The following is an 18068-nucleotide window of genomic DNA, read 5'->3' on the forward strand; positions in this document are numbered from 1 at the left end:
TCCCTACGTTATCAAAGTCATCTTCGTCATCGCTCTCTATCCGGTAGCAGTGCTTCTTGGGGTTGTCTTGGGGGGCTTGTGCTGCTGGCAGCTTATCTGCAGGAGCGGGGGTTTCTGTGTCGTCATTCGCGTTTTCACAGGTATCTTCCTCGTCAGTCTCGATTCGATTCAGGCGTTTGCGGACAGGCTTCCCTTCTTCCTCCTCATCCTCTCCTTCTTCCTCAGAATAGTCATCCGTACTTCGCCGACGTTTTCGAATCAATCGCTTTGACTCCTTTGTGGATTCATCATCTTCAGAGTTCTTAGATGTGTAGCTCTCTGGAAGAAGCAGTAGACTTAGAGCCATTAGCAAATCTCAGTGCAACATTTACACTTTATTTTTCACCTTTCACACTCATTAACAAGACAGCTCTCTCAGCACACACATTTCTGTCTCCTTCCCCAGGTTCCCCAACCAAGCCCAAACACTTGCAATCTTTTTACTTTTTAAATAAACTTCTAATCTAGCAAGTATCAACAACTTATGGATATTCTGTTTCCAAGATGAGGACTATCAAAGGCTTTGGAAGTAGGTGTATTCTCCCCTAAAATTGGTAACTCCATGCTGTGAATAACGCAGAACTGCATTCCTCATCTCACAGTACGCGCTTTATTTGCGCCCTGACAGAAACTGAGAACCCAAATAATGGCTGCTCTATCATAAAATTCATATATCTACACACACACAAAGCTGTACTATACCCCTGCCACGCCCAAATTATATACAACTTCTAAAGTAAAGGAACGCTGCCTGTCACCTAAAGTTTGCTGCTCTTTAATGGAAAGCTTGGTTTTATTGCCTACACACTGACAACCTTTACACTGATCTTTGATGGTTGTGGTGAGAAGAGATGGAAACCGAAAAATCAAATGGCAAACATAATTTGTTGTGTCTTTGTGATTTCCACTAGAAATCGTGAATTTTCATTTTAAAGGGTATTATTTAATGTAGGTTCAAGTTGAGAGAGACTGTCAGTGTTCCTCTATTTTCAAAGTAATTACAATTCCAGTAATGCTCTTATGCATTTTATGATATACTGTGGGAACTGTGGGAGAGTGCTGGAAAGGTGCTAGATGGTGCTGATTTTAATGCATGGAAAGCCAGTACCAAAAATACCCGAGCAGATGGGATTTCATGAAGAAAAGACAGTGTCAATCAAGGAATGTTTAAAGCCACTAGTGCTGGGAAAAACAAAAGCCACCAGAGAGCAGATTCCTGAGAACAGGCTGTATTGAAGATCATGTTTTTGAGATACTACACACTTGCATCACATACTTGTTTCTCTTCACCTAGAGGATACTCTACCACTCTGTAATCTCAGGACAGCCCTTCCAAAACTGAGGCACTTGGGCTGTCAAGGATGGCTCATTTTCTGATGAAGCCTGGTATCCATCGCAACCTGCACCGCTCAGCATTTGGAAAGCCGGACCTAAGGTCTCATAAGCTGGGCCCCCACAATCCAAAACAGCTCAAGTCAGTGGTTGGTTTCGTAAAAGCTAATTAGTTATACATCACAAAGCACACCAATCGCTCAGTGTGACTGGCATTACTGAGAGAGGCTTCCTCTGCACTTTGCACAGCTCCTTAAACAGGAGATAGAATGAGTCTGAACCACCAGCACAAACACAGTCAAGGCACCAGAGGCGATGCCCTTCCTCTTACATAAGACAATCTTTAGAGGCTCATGGGATGCAGTTTTGTGACCTCTTAAGAGAAACATGGTGAAATAGTTGCGTTAGTGCCAATTCTGGAATCCCAACACTCTGTGCCAGGCACAGTACATTCAGACCTGTAAGTCAGGATTAGGGGCAATGATGAATTTGAGAAGTGACTCAGTGCATCATGAAGTACTAGTGGGCTGTTTCAGAAGGAAAGAGTCTCTGAGAAACATCAAGAAACTCTAGAAAAACAATTCTCTGAAATCTCAGAACTATATAGCTTTCCCCTCATGCTAATGCTGACATACACCAGCTCCTGGAAATGCCAGACTGTTAATTTACCTTCACTATCTGAAGTGGAGAGCCTGCGTTTATGAACTCTTCTCAACTCCTTCCCATATCGGACACTTTTCTGTGAGCCATCACTTTCTGAATCTTCCTTATAATTAACTTGTCTCTTCTGATTCCGTCTTGATCTTCTCCTCCTGGTTTCCAGGTAATCATCATCACTGTAATCTGTGTAATCACCACTCTCTGTATGGAACAAAACAGTGACATGCATTATTCCATCAAAGCAAAACTGCCTCACAAAAAAAATTTAGTTAAGTTTCCTAATTCAGATATTTTTCCTTACAGTGTTTTTGTTGCCTCATCTCTATTGGTGTCAAAGACATCTCTAGAACTCCTGACAGTGGAAATAACCACTTCACTTACTGAACTGGAGCTGATGGCGCATGTTACCAGTGCCTCAGGAGAGTCTGTTCTGTATTTAAAATTTAAATAAATTGTACTCTACTAGAAGACTTTAAGAACAGGTAGATGAAAAACGACTGACAAGATGAAACTCCAGGACCTGAGCTATATCGGTTAACAACAAAAATCAGTTTCCCTCAATCATGAATTTGCTTAAAACAGAAACCATACAGAAGAAACTTACCAGTAATCACAATTCTTCCTGCACCAGTCTACTGCAGCTAATGTCTTCAAAAATTAAATTTATTTACATCAGTTGAAAATAGCCTCAAATCAACTTCAGCTGCTTTTCACTGAGCTATGCCAGAACAATTATCCCAAGATGCATTTCTATAAAAGTCACACACTGTTCCTAAGTTAGTGATTGACATGAGTCACAGAACAAAGTGGCATCCTCTTTACTTCCTAAAACATTAGGCAAAGAAATAGAGCAAGTCAGCAAGAACAACCAGCTTCAGAAAGAAATTCCATCTCTGGAGACTGAAAACAAAGCCACTTGCAGGGTACCTGACTTCCTTAGCTCAAAACAGGCTTAAAGCAGGATCCTGATGGACAGTAATAAAGGTGAGAGAGAAATAGAAACACACAGTTAAGATTATACTTTCATATATATACGGAATTATACTGAAATCAGTTGATTTTATCACAGATGTGTGTCAACCAGGAAACAAACACTTGCTCCTGGGCATTATAGAACAGATAAGCAACCTCTTTAGATTTCTGCCAGTATCTTCATTGATAAGAGCTTATGATCAGTGCAGTGATGCATTGAGGACAGGGAGACAACAATCACTCTAACCACTCATACAGCTGTCTTCATCTGTCCATGCATGAACCCTCCTTCTGGAAATCAGTACTCCAAAGCAACTTACTCCAACATGTTCATCATCTATATTCTACACAGACAGACAAAACACTGGAAAGATAACACACACTGCAGCAAGTTAACACTCCAGTATAGCTAGAACCTTAAATTCACAGTAGGAGTGAGAAAACATGAGTGCTCATGTATATGGCACTTTCTAGTCTGTGTCTCAAATGAGGCAAAACAAGGAGGACAGTCTTCAGAGAAAGATGCTGCTCATGAAAAGGTTAAAGTATTGCAGGTACTATTCTCATACTTCAAACCGTGCCAACAGAAAATGAAATAGTTGAAGGACAAGTAGAATAAAGTGAATTATTAGGTTCTCCTGTGATGCAAGAGTCTTCATTTACTAAAGATTTTAAGGATAATTTTAGGAGAGAGAGATTCATGGTGTTATTCTTTGCCTTCAAGCCTGCCAGAAAACACAGAATGCCATACAACTGAAGTTTTCTTCCATAAAAGTGACAGAAAATGTTTCTTTCAGAATCTTTTTCATAGACGTGTTCAGAAGGTCTTCTAGTAGCTATAAAGAAGCACACTTTTGTCTCCATCCTCTTTCCTGTAATCATGTGTCAAACAGGAGAGGTGCAGAGGTAGCTGCAACTATCCACAAAGGTGGCCTCTAGAATTATAGGACAAGCATTTATTTAAATACGTAACTACCTAGAAATGCCAAGAACCTAGTGTTTAACACCAGTTTCCTGAAAAATACCAACAGCAGAACAAGTAGCAAACTGCTTTACAGCAAAGATGATATCTGATTTGACCAAAGCAAGCAAAAAAAGTTAGTGTCAGTCCTGACAGGAACTCAGACTCCCAATCTTCCTCTCTCCAGAACAGAGTACTTAAAATATCTAAGATTGCTTATACTCACCAGACTCTCTGCTTGAATTGTCCTCAGAATCTTCGTCTTCATCATCTTCAGAGTATTTTTTCTTGACTGTTTTCCTTCGTAACCGCCTGCTTTGCCTCATGGGCCTAGAGAGGTGTCGTCTGGAGATGCGGGCACAGAACTCGGAGTCACTGTCCTCGTTCGATGGTGGGTCATCTTCACTTTCATCTAGATTTTCCTCTGATATAACAAACTCATCCTGAGATCTGTTCAAAGGAAAACCCCAGACAACAGAGATAGGTATCAAAACTAAAGAACTGAAATAGTACTTGTATTTTACAAGCAAGTGATAAGTGTTGCTTTATACAAAGCAAAAAAAAGCACAAATCTTATAATGAGGGGCAAAGACCCAGAGAGAGCAAGCTGCCATCACTGACATAAGGTTTCAGCTGTGTATTTGGGATATGGCTCCACAGTGCATGACATTACACAGCAGACCAGAACAGCAGGTGGATAGAAACACTCTGTCAAACCAACACTGCAGGAGGCATTAACATAGGACAGATTCTGGAGCATTCATATGGTTCACTGCAATGTAATGTCTGCATAGCAGTACCTGTGGAGGGGAAAAAACACCAACCATGTTCTAGCAAAGCTGACCTCTCCTTCACAAACCAAGAACTGTCCCCACATGATTTCTGAGAATTAGAATATCGTGTCTTAACACAAAACTATGGCTCTAATGCAAAACATGCACCTCACAACCTCATAAACTTGTAACATTCCCACGATTTCCAAGGAGACAAGGCTTTTTTAAAAACCATTGAGCACTGAAGGTACACAGTCATTTGCATTTGACTGCTAGCCAAATCTAAATTCCAGTGTAAGATCCAGAAGGTCCTAAGCAGAGGATGGAGCTGAAAATGCATGAGTACACTTTAACAGATCAATGCACTATTAATTCTATGACATTTCCACAAGCTACACTCATTGATTGGAAATTTCCAGCACATGTAGCTCAATTATTCAGGGTGCCACTGAAATGTCCTCAGCATGGTCACAGGTGAAAAACAAAGCTCAAAATTTGCATCTATCTTGTATAGATTTTCCATACACTTAGTAAATTGACTCCAGTGATTGGTGTAAAGCTTCAAATGTTGCTGGTGAAGAGCCTATAGCCTCATGCTTGCTGTATTATGTTGCTTCATTGAGGCATAAAGTTAATCTAAAATTATCAATTTTTTTAACATCACTAACTGCCCAGACTGAATGATGAGAAATTCTGTGGAAAGTGAGTTTCAGTCAGCCAGAGCAATACTTATGTAGTTTAAAGCTTCACATGACATGTATTTGTTTTCTACAGTATAAGCCACTTCTTTCGCTGTTTTCAAACTCTACCTCCTACAGAGCAGCAATGAAGAACTAATTTCAGAATCTGCCTGTCAAGTTCTGCATGCTCTAAATAATGAAAATTTTCCTCTTCCAATTTCTAAATGACAATCGGGCCAAAAAAAATTCCCACAGAATAGGAATTTCAACTTTTATTTTTAAAAGGAAACAAGCAGCTTCATTTTAGCTACATTTTTGTTAAGGATTTCTGCTGGACAGTCACATCAGCCAGAGAACTGAGCCCACCTGGCTCCTTCACCAACAAAAGCCTGTAGTGAGGCCTCAAACATCCCAGTAACATTTCCAGAAAGTGTTATGCTTAAAATTTAATTGGATGATGTCAGCACATGGATCCAGAGTGCAGTTTTTCGAGTACAATGATGCTCCCCTAGGTAAGGAGGACCTCATGGTAGGGGTTTTGGAATGGGTGATCTTTAAGGTCCCTTTCAACCCAAATCATTCTATCATTCTGTGACTTTTACTGGCACTGTGTAGTGCCATCCCAGCACTGGGAACATGCTCCTGATGATCATTTCAGGGGCACTGCAGAGTCACAGAAGCCTGTAGAGGTCAGTGATTTGTGGTGGAAGTTAAATTGCAGACCTACCCATCACTGATCTTGAATTCATCCTCACTCTCCTCTTCATCCATGTTACTGTCACTATCCAAGTCATTTAGTCGCCGTCGTTTCTTGCGTCGTGCTGCAGCAGCCCTTTGTGGTCGCTTGTTTTCCTTCCTTTCTTCCTCTAGGATTGTGGAAATGTCTTTTCCACGGTGACCTGTGATATTTGACATGTCTTTGCCTCTGCCAATGCCTGAATTCAGAGACAGAAAGGGGAATCAATAGCAAGTTTATTTTCTTGCTTAACTTTCCACAGATCTTGCATGTGCTTAACTTCAGTTTATTTTCTGTAAAGCAGAATATTTTTTTGTCAAGCAAGACTCTGTCCAGAGTCTTGCTCCTGACACACACAGCCCAGCTGTGGTCGCTTGGAAATACTGTGGTCCATGCAGAAGGTCATGGTTAAGTGTCAGCACTCTGATGCTCAACCCCAACCCACATTATTACCCCACCAATGCCTTTTGAGAGGGCAATTATCAAAAAATATACTTTTTTTGTAATGGTGAATACCGTTCTTGGGAGATTAAGTGTTTGAGTAGCTGTTTGGCCAGGAAGTAGTGTTTTTGAAAAGTTGCTTCAGTGTTGAGACTTGGTTATGTTTACTGTAGTGGACCTTGTGTTACACGCCCACAGACACACGATTTTCAGATTGTCTGCCTACATCCATGAGCTTCTGAATCTGGTGAGTGCATGGAAATGCCACAGGCCAAACAACTGAGGGACAATACTTCATGGCTGTTTTCTCCAGGCAAGTGAAGGTGATACAGAAGCACAAATCCACCTCCATCCCTCAGACAGTGCGGAAGATCTCTTTTGCCTTAACAGGCAACAAAGAACAGAATTTCACTTTACTCACATTCAGCTGAGAAGTGCTTATAGAGCTGGATGAATGTTAAGACAATTTGGTACACACAGTCTTCAGGGGGTCCAGCTGCAGAGCAATTTGTGAGCCCTCTTTTTACAGGGGACAAATGTCAAGAGCACTGCTGCCACTCCAATCTCAAATCCAAAATTTACTCATTACATATATAAAAACCTGTACAGGCTGAATTTAACTATCAACTTTTACTAATTTTCTGACACCTTTTGCCAGCTTGGGATGACCATTCCTGAGGGAAATTTACTTCATGTCCAAAAATACAGCAGTAAAAAAAACCCTGGCAAACTTCAAAGTTTAAAGGGAGAGGATTATATTTGTTGCTTCTCGTATCAAAATAAATTTGGTCTCCATCTTCTTATCACCATTGCAATGGAAAACAAGTAACATCAGAAACATACCTCCTCCATCAGCCTCCTTGATATCATCTTCAATTGCCTCATCAATTGCCTCATCAAATTCATCAAACCTAAAAATAACAGCTTTCATTTACCACTTTGAAGTGAACCTTAATTAACTCGTTATGAAAACACACCTCAAAATCTGAAGAAGTTACACTGCACAGACAGTGGGCTGGATACATAATAAACTAAAATAATGGGCCAGATTTTTAAAAAATGGCTATTTTATTATCAAAGTTGTGTTTCTTATTTCTATTTGCTTGCAAATTATTTACCACTGCCTCTCTTACTATTGAGTTATATGAACAGAAATCCCCTTCCATTTTACACAACATGCCTCTGAATTTAACAATATATAATCTGAAACTTCTTTAAAATAGTTTCAGTGGCATTTTCACACAAAGTATTCATCACTTTTTCCACTTTTATTAGATGACATTAGCTCTACCAACCTTAAAACAGCCTGAGAATCATCTATTAAACTCAATGTAAAATTCTTTATTCTGTCTTTATTCTGATTTCATATAGCTGCTTTCTACTCTTAAAGCTCATGATACTTTATGGATCTGCAACATTCTAAGCTGAACAGATAAAACAAAACACAAAGTACAAAGTTCCTTGTAAATCTACATAAGTAAGTTGTAATGCAATGTTACTGAATAGGATAACTGAATAGGACAAACAAAAGCAAAGTATTTGAGTGTGTTTGTCCTGCAACAGCTTTTCTAAAACTGCATCAACCTCTGCACCCTGAGTAACTCATTTAAGGAGAACAGCAAACTGAAGAGATCCAATCCTTTCAACACAGATGACCTCAGTTTGTTTCTTCAGTTATGAATTCCAATTCCATAGAAAAGGATTGTTACCTGTTCCAACAAATAGAGGCCTTGAGCTCCGACATGCAAAGGTACAAATTTTATTAACTATATAGAAAAGATATTTTATTTAGATGTAAATTTTTCTTCTTGTTTTTCAAAAAGTTAATTTTTTGCATTTTTTTCAGATACAGACAACTAACAATTGGACAATACATTCATTAAAGATTCCATTTCTCAGTCATGAAAGAGAGATTACAGTTATATTTACCTTGGCCCTCCATAGGAACCTCCAGCAGTCTAATAGTTTACTCTGTATTCCAATAGTAAGCATAAAACACTTTCTCCTTTAAAAGTAAGGTGAAGAACTTCTGATATCTTTATATTCTTTAAGAACAACTGCATACCATGCTCAAGGCAGCTCTACCCAGTGAGGAAATAACTTGGAAGTTATTCCATTAGTAAGATTAGTTCCACATTACTCAAACACTGTTTTCCCTCCACATAGCTAAAAAAATCCCCTCTTTAAAATGTGAGAAATCACTTAATGCTTTCAAAACCACTGCTACCAAATACCTGAGCTCAGCCACGAGCTGACAGCTGCTTGTCCATTAGGTGTAATGGAACATAATTTCTTCTGCTGCTGCTTTATTCATGATACAGGTTTTTGCTAACTTGCTCACGAGAGGACTCAACAGATGACTCAGGTGATACAAAGGGATTACAGATCTTTTAGAGAACCAGGATGCTCCACAATACAGATCTGTTTCAAACTGGAATAAGACCTTTAGCATTTATTTTCCCCTGCTGTCACAACTCTCAGTGATATCAGTGGAATTTCACTGCAGACATATAAATCTAACACACTGATACATGTAATATTTTTCTAAGCTCAAACTTATGTGCATGATGTAGTCTGTAAGAAAGATTATCACTTTTGATCAGAAGACTGATTCTTCTGGAACATTACTTTCAATAAAAATGTACTGGTTTTGCACAGCCTGGGTCCTGCTGATATTGTGCCACACACCCTACAGGCAAGGGTTTTTTTTCCCCGTGGTCAGATGCTGCCTGACCTATTATTAATGTAATAGCAGATCTATGTAATCTTGCCTGTAGCATAACACTCCTTACAGGAATACTTAATTTCCCAAAGCAGCAGTGGCATTTTCATTAGTGTGACTTCTGCCGAAAAAGTCATCAAAGTCCAACAGCTAAGCAAGGTCAGACTGAGTGTTCTGACCAGGCTGGAAAACCCAGCCTATATAAACACGATGCCTCTCCTCAGCAGCAAAACCAGGCTGACTTTAAACTCAATGATGGTATTATTGCAAGGTTTGCTGTTCTAATACTGGAGTGTTCTGATTTTTGATTATAAAGGTCTACATAAAACAACTACTGGAAAGGTAGGGGGTTTTTTTAACATTCCTAATGCATCTTGGTCAAACCCCCACAATCTCTCAGGCAACCACATTCTTTTCTAATCCCAAAGGCATTCTACTTGCCTAGTGGACTGAAGATGATACAGTGTCACAAGGTATTATTTAGAAAGCAGTTTATAGAAACAACTTGGTAATACACTGAGAACAAAAGTTATTATTAAGATCGTGCTGAATTTTGGAAACCTTAGTGACCTATTCTACTTTCAGAATGCTCAATATCAAAATATCAAATATCTTGGCACTTTCATTTACTAATAGCATTTTTGTCACAATTTCTCTAAAGAGTTACAGATTTCTCTAAAGAGGTACATTTTTAGATGTACTGTGTGATAATTATATTTTAACTTTCATGCCCCTTTCATGTAAGGGAGGTCTAAAGCAGGGAGGGGGAAGAGAGCAAGGAATTGAAGGCCTTTAGACACAAGCAGAAGTTTCCCTTGCAAAAAGGAGAGGTTTGATTCACCTGCTTTAACTCACTTCAGAAACTGCAGTAGTACCAAAACCTTCTCAACTATTCCTGAACAAAACACCAGATACCTTTTCATTTTTTTAATGCATCACCCCTTTACTGTACCACCTCATGCTCTCACAACCACCAAGCATAACCAGTATTCAGAGGAAAGAACAAAGACACTTTAGTTGGGCTTCTCTTTTAAATGTAGGAGTTCACATGAGAATTGGTGGAATGATTCAGAAAGAAAACAACAGTATGACTTTTGCTGTACAAGCTATTTAAACAAGCTGCTTACCTGTAGCTTATGCACTTTCGGGTTCTGGTAGATCTCCTTTCGAGTTTTGATTTGGGCTTTTTGGAATCTTTCTTCTTTTCTTCCTGGCCTTCAGGTATTTCTGGCTCCTGTTCAGATCAGACAGAAGTGTCAAAAAGCTTTATCTTCTCTCTCCCTTCGCAGTCATTATGACTGAACTCATGTGATACAGATTATTCATTCTGTCTAGAAAGCTCATGTGCCCAACACAGCACATTTGAACTTGTAATATAGTGACTTATTACAGCAGTTCAGGTGAATTTGCACATTTTTCTCTTACTGGCTACATAACTTTCCAAACACAGAGTTTAAGGGTTTAGGCTATTGGATCATTGTGTTTATACTGCAATGCTGAGATCACGCCTCGGATGATACTCCCAGGACTAGTAAATGAACAAACTGTGGCCACCACTTCTACACAGTGAGCACAGAGATAGCTTTACACAGTGCAGTTTTAATAAAGTTTCATGCAGGTTAGTTTTACTATACTGTTTGCAAGTTATTAATTTAAAAGCAACATAATCTGCCCCCAGGCTGCATTTTTCAAATATTTGCTCTCAGCCATCAACTCTTTTGCAAGTTTTTAAAATCTGTTATCGTTCTTCTGTTATTCAGAGACAGGGAGGAAAAGCTGGCCTTGTTACAGCCAGGCAGAGTGGAAAGTCTATGTTTAAAATGAGCAAAAGTTCCCATTTTAAGCTGCAAAGAACAGATTGTACAATTCCAGATGAAAGCATTTGCCTAAGACTTCAAGAGACTTGCTTTAGAATGTATTTAAGTGAGAAGAGGCTGTTCTTCATGTGAATCAAAGCATTTTTCCTCTTTTCCCAAGGGAAACCATAAAAAAGCATCTGTTAATGAAACACTGAATGTTTACAGTTTTTAATCACATGACCTTAACATCCCCTCATTGAAGGCAAATGCTATGCTGCTAAAAGATACTACATATTCCCCTCTGAATCATAAGCCAGAAACATTTGTTTCCATCAGTTCCAAAGGAAAGCCTTGACAATTAGCTCAGACCTAGATAACTGCACAGCAAACACCGGAGTTAAGTAACTGAATCCCACCTTTATAAACTACTGAATATTGGAGCACTCAATGCAAAACCCAACTGTAATGGGCAGGGAGGTGGTTCTGCAATCTCTCACTGGGAGAGGACTCTGTGTGGCATCGGGTGGCTCTAGTAAACACCATAAAGCTCCCTTGGTTTCTCTGCTATATTCTGTCTAAAATGAAGGGTCTAGAATTATTTCTGATCTGCATATAGATCGATTTTTCTTTCCAAGATGCTACTACCACCTCTGACAGAGCACTGAGGAACTTCCTCCCTGAGAAGTTTGGAAAATAAAACAATAATACCACATAGAAACAGTAGCTTACCTGAGGTGGAATGATGTTCTCAATACTGATGCCCACATACACCAATCGCTCTTTTCTTGAGGAGAGAAAGAAAATGAAAATAAGCTTACAGAAAGTCTGCAGGTATCTAAAACAATGCTGTAATTAGCACCATTTGAAGCTCTTACTATCATTAGGCAGAAACATCCCAAGAGGATGTTCCAAATGAAAACAGTTACTGAAGTTGGGATTATGTGCTAATTCTCATGTGATTACATTTTCCTGCATGTATAATGTAAGATATAGCCAAAGAGTTCTGATAATTAACAGTACTCAAAGACTGTGGGCACCACAGAAATTATTGAATTTGGGGTGTAAAAAGTAAAAACCGACTGAAAAATATTAATGCTGTGATGAAGACTGTGTTGTCAGATCCATAACTACCACCAATCATGAAGGCGATGAAAGAAAATGGGAATTCAAAATCACACTGAACTGGAAAAAATACATAAAGATAGGATGCAATCCAAAATGGATAAATGCCAGATCTTAGACCCAAGCAGGAACAACCAACTCTAGAAACACCAGGGGAAAAATAACTGCCTACAGAGCAATTCTTTGCCAGAGAAGAACAGCCTGAGCAAAGATCAGCAGAGCCAAACTGCTGCACAAAGAACTATGATGACAGATGGATGTGCAAATACGAAAACAGCTGACAGGACACCTGAAGGACACCTGCCATGGCAGTCAGCCCTGTTCACATCTGGCTGGAGTACTTAAAGCCATCTGGGCACCACACATTCTCCAAGAAAGATGTGATCCAGCTGAAGAGTTCAGAGCTAGCCAGTGGGAGTTACTGGAGGGCAGCAGACATGCTCTGTAGAGAAGGACTGAAAAAATAGGATGGATTGGTGTAGAGAACACTTGACCAAAGATGGGAGAGAGAGAAGTACTCAAATACAGCAAAGACTCTTGTAAGGAGAAGCAGGCTGTCCTCCTTGTGCATAGCATGTTACAGGATTAAATCTTCGTAAGCAAAATTCAGTTTAGACTTGGCTTCCCTCAACACAGACATCCTGCATCACATGAATTGCCTCAGGGACAACTCTGGCTCCTGAAGGACACAAGTCTCCTCTAAGCCCTGTTGTATCTGTCAGTCTCAACTAGACATGGATTTCCTAACACTTCAGAAACAGGATGCTGATCTCCATGGTGCTGAACTGAGCTTTCAAAAAAGCAGTGTCTCAGGAAGAATAGCCAAGTACTAATGCAGACCAGGGTGGGTAACCAAATTCTCATCACCATAAGTCCCTACTAGCCTTTTTCTAAGAAAAAAAGGGGTAATTGAAACAAATTAAGAGCGCAATGAAAGTTGGTGGCATTTACTGGTGTCTGGAAGGACTCAGGATTTTTGAACTGAAGTGTCTCCATCAATCAGAATCAGTTTACTGAAGTTACAGGGAGTGCTCGCATGAGCATGTCACACTACACTGGAGTTGCAACAGGATGCATTATGCACATAACTGCACAAATGCCCAAGACACATATTAATTTTAGATATGTTTGCTTCATTGTGTTATGTTTTGCAAATACAAGCATCTGTGTGTAAAAATTTTGTTTCCAGTACTCTCATTAAGTTCTAAAGAATCTAAGGAAATTTGGAAAGTCTTCTGAGTAGCCTTCTGCACTATTACATTCTAGCATAATATTCTTTTCTTAAAATGAACAAGCACAGTTCCTAAAGTAATACTTACAAAGAGTAAAAATGGATTTTAGGTTGTTTTACAGCTAAAAAGACCCTGGACTTTGACAACTTGGTATCAATATGCCTACTGAAGTGACTGGCTGTCTATAAAAGGAATGTAAATGCTTCTAAGTGATAGATAAAAAGAAATCCTCATCCACCTGGGCACCATGAGATTGGTTGGATGAGGAGGAAGAAGGCTGTGCAAAATTACTTTGCTCTTGAAAATGAATTAAAATAACATTTTAAGGCAAGGAATACAATTGCTGAAATGAGAAAGGAACTAGAAGTATTCAGCAAGTGTCTTGGATGGTTTACTCAACGTCTCATTTCTTGTAATGCAAAACATCAAGAGACAGGAGAAAAATTCATCTGTTTTTAAACGTGATCAGCAAGGTTTTCCAGTTCTGCTGTTCTTCTCCCTGGCTTGAGTATACACTGCTTAAGAATGCAGCAAATGGAACAAGGCTGAGGGTAAAGGTCTTGAAAGGAAATGCAAAATTATATCAAATGAATTCCTTATTCCTTTTGTGGCAGACAGGAGCTCAAGACTTTAGCCAAGAGTTTGAACATTTGAACCAAGCCATCTCAGAGGGCAGCAGCAGATAAGCACTGACTGGTTATAAAGTCAATATAAAAAATTATAAATTCAAGCAAATATTTTGTATCAATTAAGCGGCTGCAAGAGTTTCTACAGGGAAGTTATGAAAGTGTGCATGAAAGCAAGTACTCCACCTGGTTTGGCCAGGGAGAATTAGACAAGTAGTTCCTAGACAGATTTTCAATTAAGAAGTCTGAGAGTATCTAACATGGATTAAAAGGGGGATCCTAAAAAGCTTTAATCCCTCCAGCTGGTGGTAGGACACGATTATAGAAGTTAGTCTGTACATGAGAAACCTGAAATTCAGCCAGGTTGTTGTGGTAGCACCTTGGATTCATGAAGAGAAAAAGGGGGGGGAAAAGGTATGACTTCATCCATGTATTTGTAAGTCAACATGAAAGCTGAAGGTTTCATTTAAAAAACCAGTGACGTAACAGTTGGGATGCACAAGCACACGGCTGAGCAGCTGAATCAGCCTCAGCCATTCCTGAGAGCTGGAAAGAGCACAACAATATCACTACTTCAAAAAGCATGATAGTAACACTGGTTCAAAGAACTTGTTAGGTAGACAGATCCATAATGACAGAGTTCGATCTCTTCTCCTTGCAAAAAAGACAGACACCAGCCATATACTAAGTTTTCAGAAACACTACATTCAAGTATGTCTGTGCCCCAAACAACCAACCTGCTTTAACTTATACACTAAGCTGTAATAAGGACTATCATTTTCTCTGGCATTATAATTCTTCAGCCTTTTTACCTTACTGTTTGCTACAATACACCATTAAGTTGGAAGACTTCAATATTTGACTATTGTATTTTGAAGTCTATTGTAACTCAAGCTTATTTCTAAGAAAAAACATTAAAAATAACTAAATAAAAACCTCCATTTTATGACATACAATATAAAGCATTAAGTTCATTTGGTATGAGGATCAAATTGCAAAACAGTTATTAAACATCTGTTTCAGACACTGAAAACTGCTATGGTATCAATTGTATCTTCTCCTGTTGCTCTCAGAAGATTGTGTTTTTATGCAACACTGGTGATTTCAAGAAAGCAATACAGACTTGCATGCCATGTAATGTTTGCCAGCAGAATAATTACCAAAGTAGGTCCGAAAATACTGTTCACTAGTAATGAGCACTCCCACCACAAAGCAAAGCAGCAGAGTTCCTGTGTGTCCCGTACTCCTGCACAGATGGAGGCTGTGTATATGCTGAGCTCACTCATAAAAATAGCTGATAGTTTCACTCCCAAAGCTACAAATTCAGCAGAATTGGCAATGGGTAATTTCACCACAGTATGATGTAGATACACTCTGAGCAGAAGTAGTGACATCAGGAACAGTTGGTACTTGATCTGTCACTATCATTGTTGCTGCTGCAACAGCAATAACAAACAGATTTGAAGAAAGCTGAAAGCACACACAGATTGTGCTCTGATCTTCCCAGCACTGACTCGCTACATCTCAATACTACAGTCCCTGCCACAAATACAAGCCTGCACAATTACTTTCTTTAAAAGGGTGTCACCTTCTGGTGAAATTTGCCTTTTAAGATAAAATTCATGCAAAGTTTTGTTTAATAATGCATACAGATGTTATTAAATTCTGCAAAGTAATCAATATATGTCCTAAAAGATATAAATTATGCAGACTGTGTTTCATGTCCCTCATTCTCAGGTCTGAAAACTGCCAATAGAATGTTCGAACTATTAAGATTGTTGTTCCTAAATGCAGTAAATCTATTTGCATTTAGCCTTTGGTAATGGCAGGGGTGGACAGTTGGTCAGAGCAGGGTGATAATAATGCCAAGGTTGTGGATTCAATCCCTGCCTGGGCCATTCACTGAAGAGTTGAACTCGATCCTTGTGGGTCCCTTCCAATTCAGAATATTCTGTGATTCTGTGAAACTTCACTGACCCACTGCCCTACACCAATTGCTGCATAATCTTGTAAATTTGACAGAGTTTAATAGACTCTAAAGCAACAACACTCAAATCCCACAATAATCTGGATGACTTTTGGAGCAAAGTCAAGACTTAACCTTGCTTACAGCAGGAAGTCTACACATGACTGACAGTATTACTGAAGTATTCCTGAACACAAGAAGCTGAACCAGTGCTGGAAACCCTTTAACTACTGGTATAAGAAAGTCAAATTTGTGTTCAGGCACTTCAACTAAAGTTCAGTACAAATGTATTTGCTTATCTTTTCCAATTATTGGACTTTTTCTCCCTTCTTGCAAGCTGTCCCAGCACTGAGCCAGCAATAATCAGTGGGAAGTCAAAACTGGTCTTACCAATTCCTAGTCTCATCTATGCTTTTCTCCCCAGTCCCCGGTTATTTTAATGCTTGCTCAGTTATTACCACCCCCTGCACAGCACTGCTGTGAGTGCATCCAAACAACAGTACCTGCGTTCTGCACGCTCCTTCTTTTTTAAGACAACATCCAGATCTTGTAATTGTTCCTCTAATTTCTCACAGAGTAATTTCTAAAGGAAGGAAACACAGTATTAGTCTATTTCATAACTAGCTATTTTCACATTGAACTACATTCAGACTCTTCATTCACTCTGTCTGTATTTGCCTGGAAGAAGCCTTGCTACACTGGAGGCTCCTCTTCAATGAACAAGGCTTTACAATAAAACCTGTCTTTTTAAAACATGAGCTGCACCATCAGGTCAAGGTTGGATGAGGCTTTGAGCAACCTGGTCTAATGGAAGGTGTCCCTGCCCATGGCAAAGGAGGTTGGAACTCTGTGAGTTCAGTGGACAGTACAGCAAAAAGCAGAGATACACTTTAGGATCATTTTCTTACCAAATACTCAAGGAGCTGTATGTAAAAATGACTTCCAATGGACAAATTCTGCCTTATTCCATGTTAATGCTCTCATTATACTATTTCCAAGGATGATCTTCACCCTTTTAACATCTGTCATTTTTCACATTGACAAGTACTTTAACGGCAACAGAACAAGGATATGGTCTAACTACAAGTGTAAAGAAAACATTCTAACATATTCAAAATCATCACTACTTAAAAACACTCCTCAGAATACAACTAAAAATCAACACCAAATAGACTCATCTCACATCATGCCCAATGTCACTAGCTTATTGTAGGGCAACAGCCCTTTTGGCACAGAATTTCTCTAAAACCAAGGAAGGGGTTTGGGATCAAGCAGATTATTCTGAAAATGTGTATAAATTATTTCCCATTAATTTAACAAGAGCAGCATCACACACTTCCTGCTTATCCTCCCAAGTACCAACTCTGCTTCTAACCTTGAAAAAAGGGTTCATACTTGTCTATTACTTGAACAGAACAACCCTGGCTTTCCCAGCAGAGACAAACTATACCCTGAGCTTCATCAGTACGGCAGCTTTCTCTAACCAGCTTCTGAGCAAACATCTCTGAAGAAGGAATAGCACTTCAGAAACAGCTGCTTGCTCTGGCCACTGATCCATCCCTTGTTGCCTACTGCTTCCGCCTCCAGGATGATAACTTAAATGTTTCTTTTGGGAAAAATTAAGACATATCTTTAATACTATACTAGTGTTGAGGTGATTTAATCAGAGAAGGGAGATGCTCAGTGTGACTGGAGATTCCCATCTACAAGTCAGCACCACACAGTCACTCATCACTAGCAGAAGAAAGAAAGAGAAAACCACATCACAAACTCAAGTTTTACTAACAGAAAGGAGAGAAGATCAGCAGTCCTACCATTCATCCCAGTCTATTTGTTAACAGATGAAAAAGATTATAGGAAGAACTTGTTAAAGTCCCAGCCAATCTCCACAACCACAAGGAAAGCTGCAAAGGAGAAGAGTGAAGTCACATAGGAACCATACATGCTGGCAAGGCGGGCAGAACCACTCTCCATCAGGGATGATCATCAGTGGAGGGGGGAGGCAGG

General features: G+C 39.4%; 1 protein-coding gene across 1 annotated transcript in view; it reads right to left on the bottom strand.

Moving 5' to 3' along the window:
* Positions 1-18068, bottom strand: part of RSF1 (remodeling and spacing factor 1) — a 42582-nt gene that overhangs the window by 7702 nt on the left and 16812 nt on the right. Inside the window, exons 8-16 of the mRNA XM_017735894.1 lie at positions 18004-18058; positions 16565-16644; positions 11845-11899; positions 10444-10550; positions 7438-7505; positions 6145-6352; positions 4191-4414; positions 2041-2232; positions 1-318 (exon numbers count right to left, since the gene is read on the bottom strand). Coding sequence (XP_017591383.1) covers positions 1-318; positions 2041-2232; positions 4191-4414; positions 6145-6352; positions 7438-7505; positions 10444-10550; positions 11845-11899; positions 16565-16644; positions 18004-18058 — 1307 coding nt within the window. The remainder of the gene's footprint in view (positions 319-2040; positions 2233-4190; positions 4415-6144; positions 6353-7437; positions 7506-10443; positions 10551-11844; positions 11900-16564; positions 16645-18003; positions 18059-18068) is intronic.

Source organism: Corvus brachyrhynchos, unplaced genomic scaffold (genome assembly GCF_000691975.1).
Source record: "Corvus brachyrhynchos isolate BGI_N302 unplaced genomic scaffold, ASM69197v1 scaffold44, whole genome shotgun sequence".
Classification (NCBI taxonomy): domain Eukaryota; kingdom Metazoa; phylum Chordata; class Aves; order Passeriformes; family Corvidae; genus Corvus; species Corvus brachyrhynchos.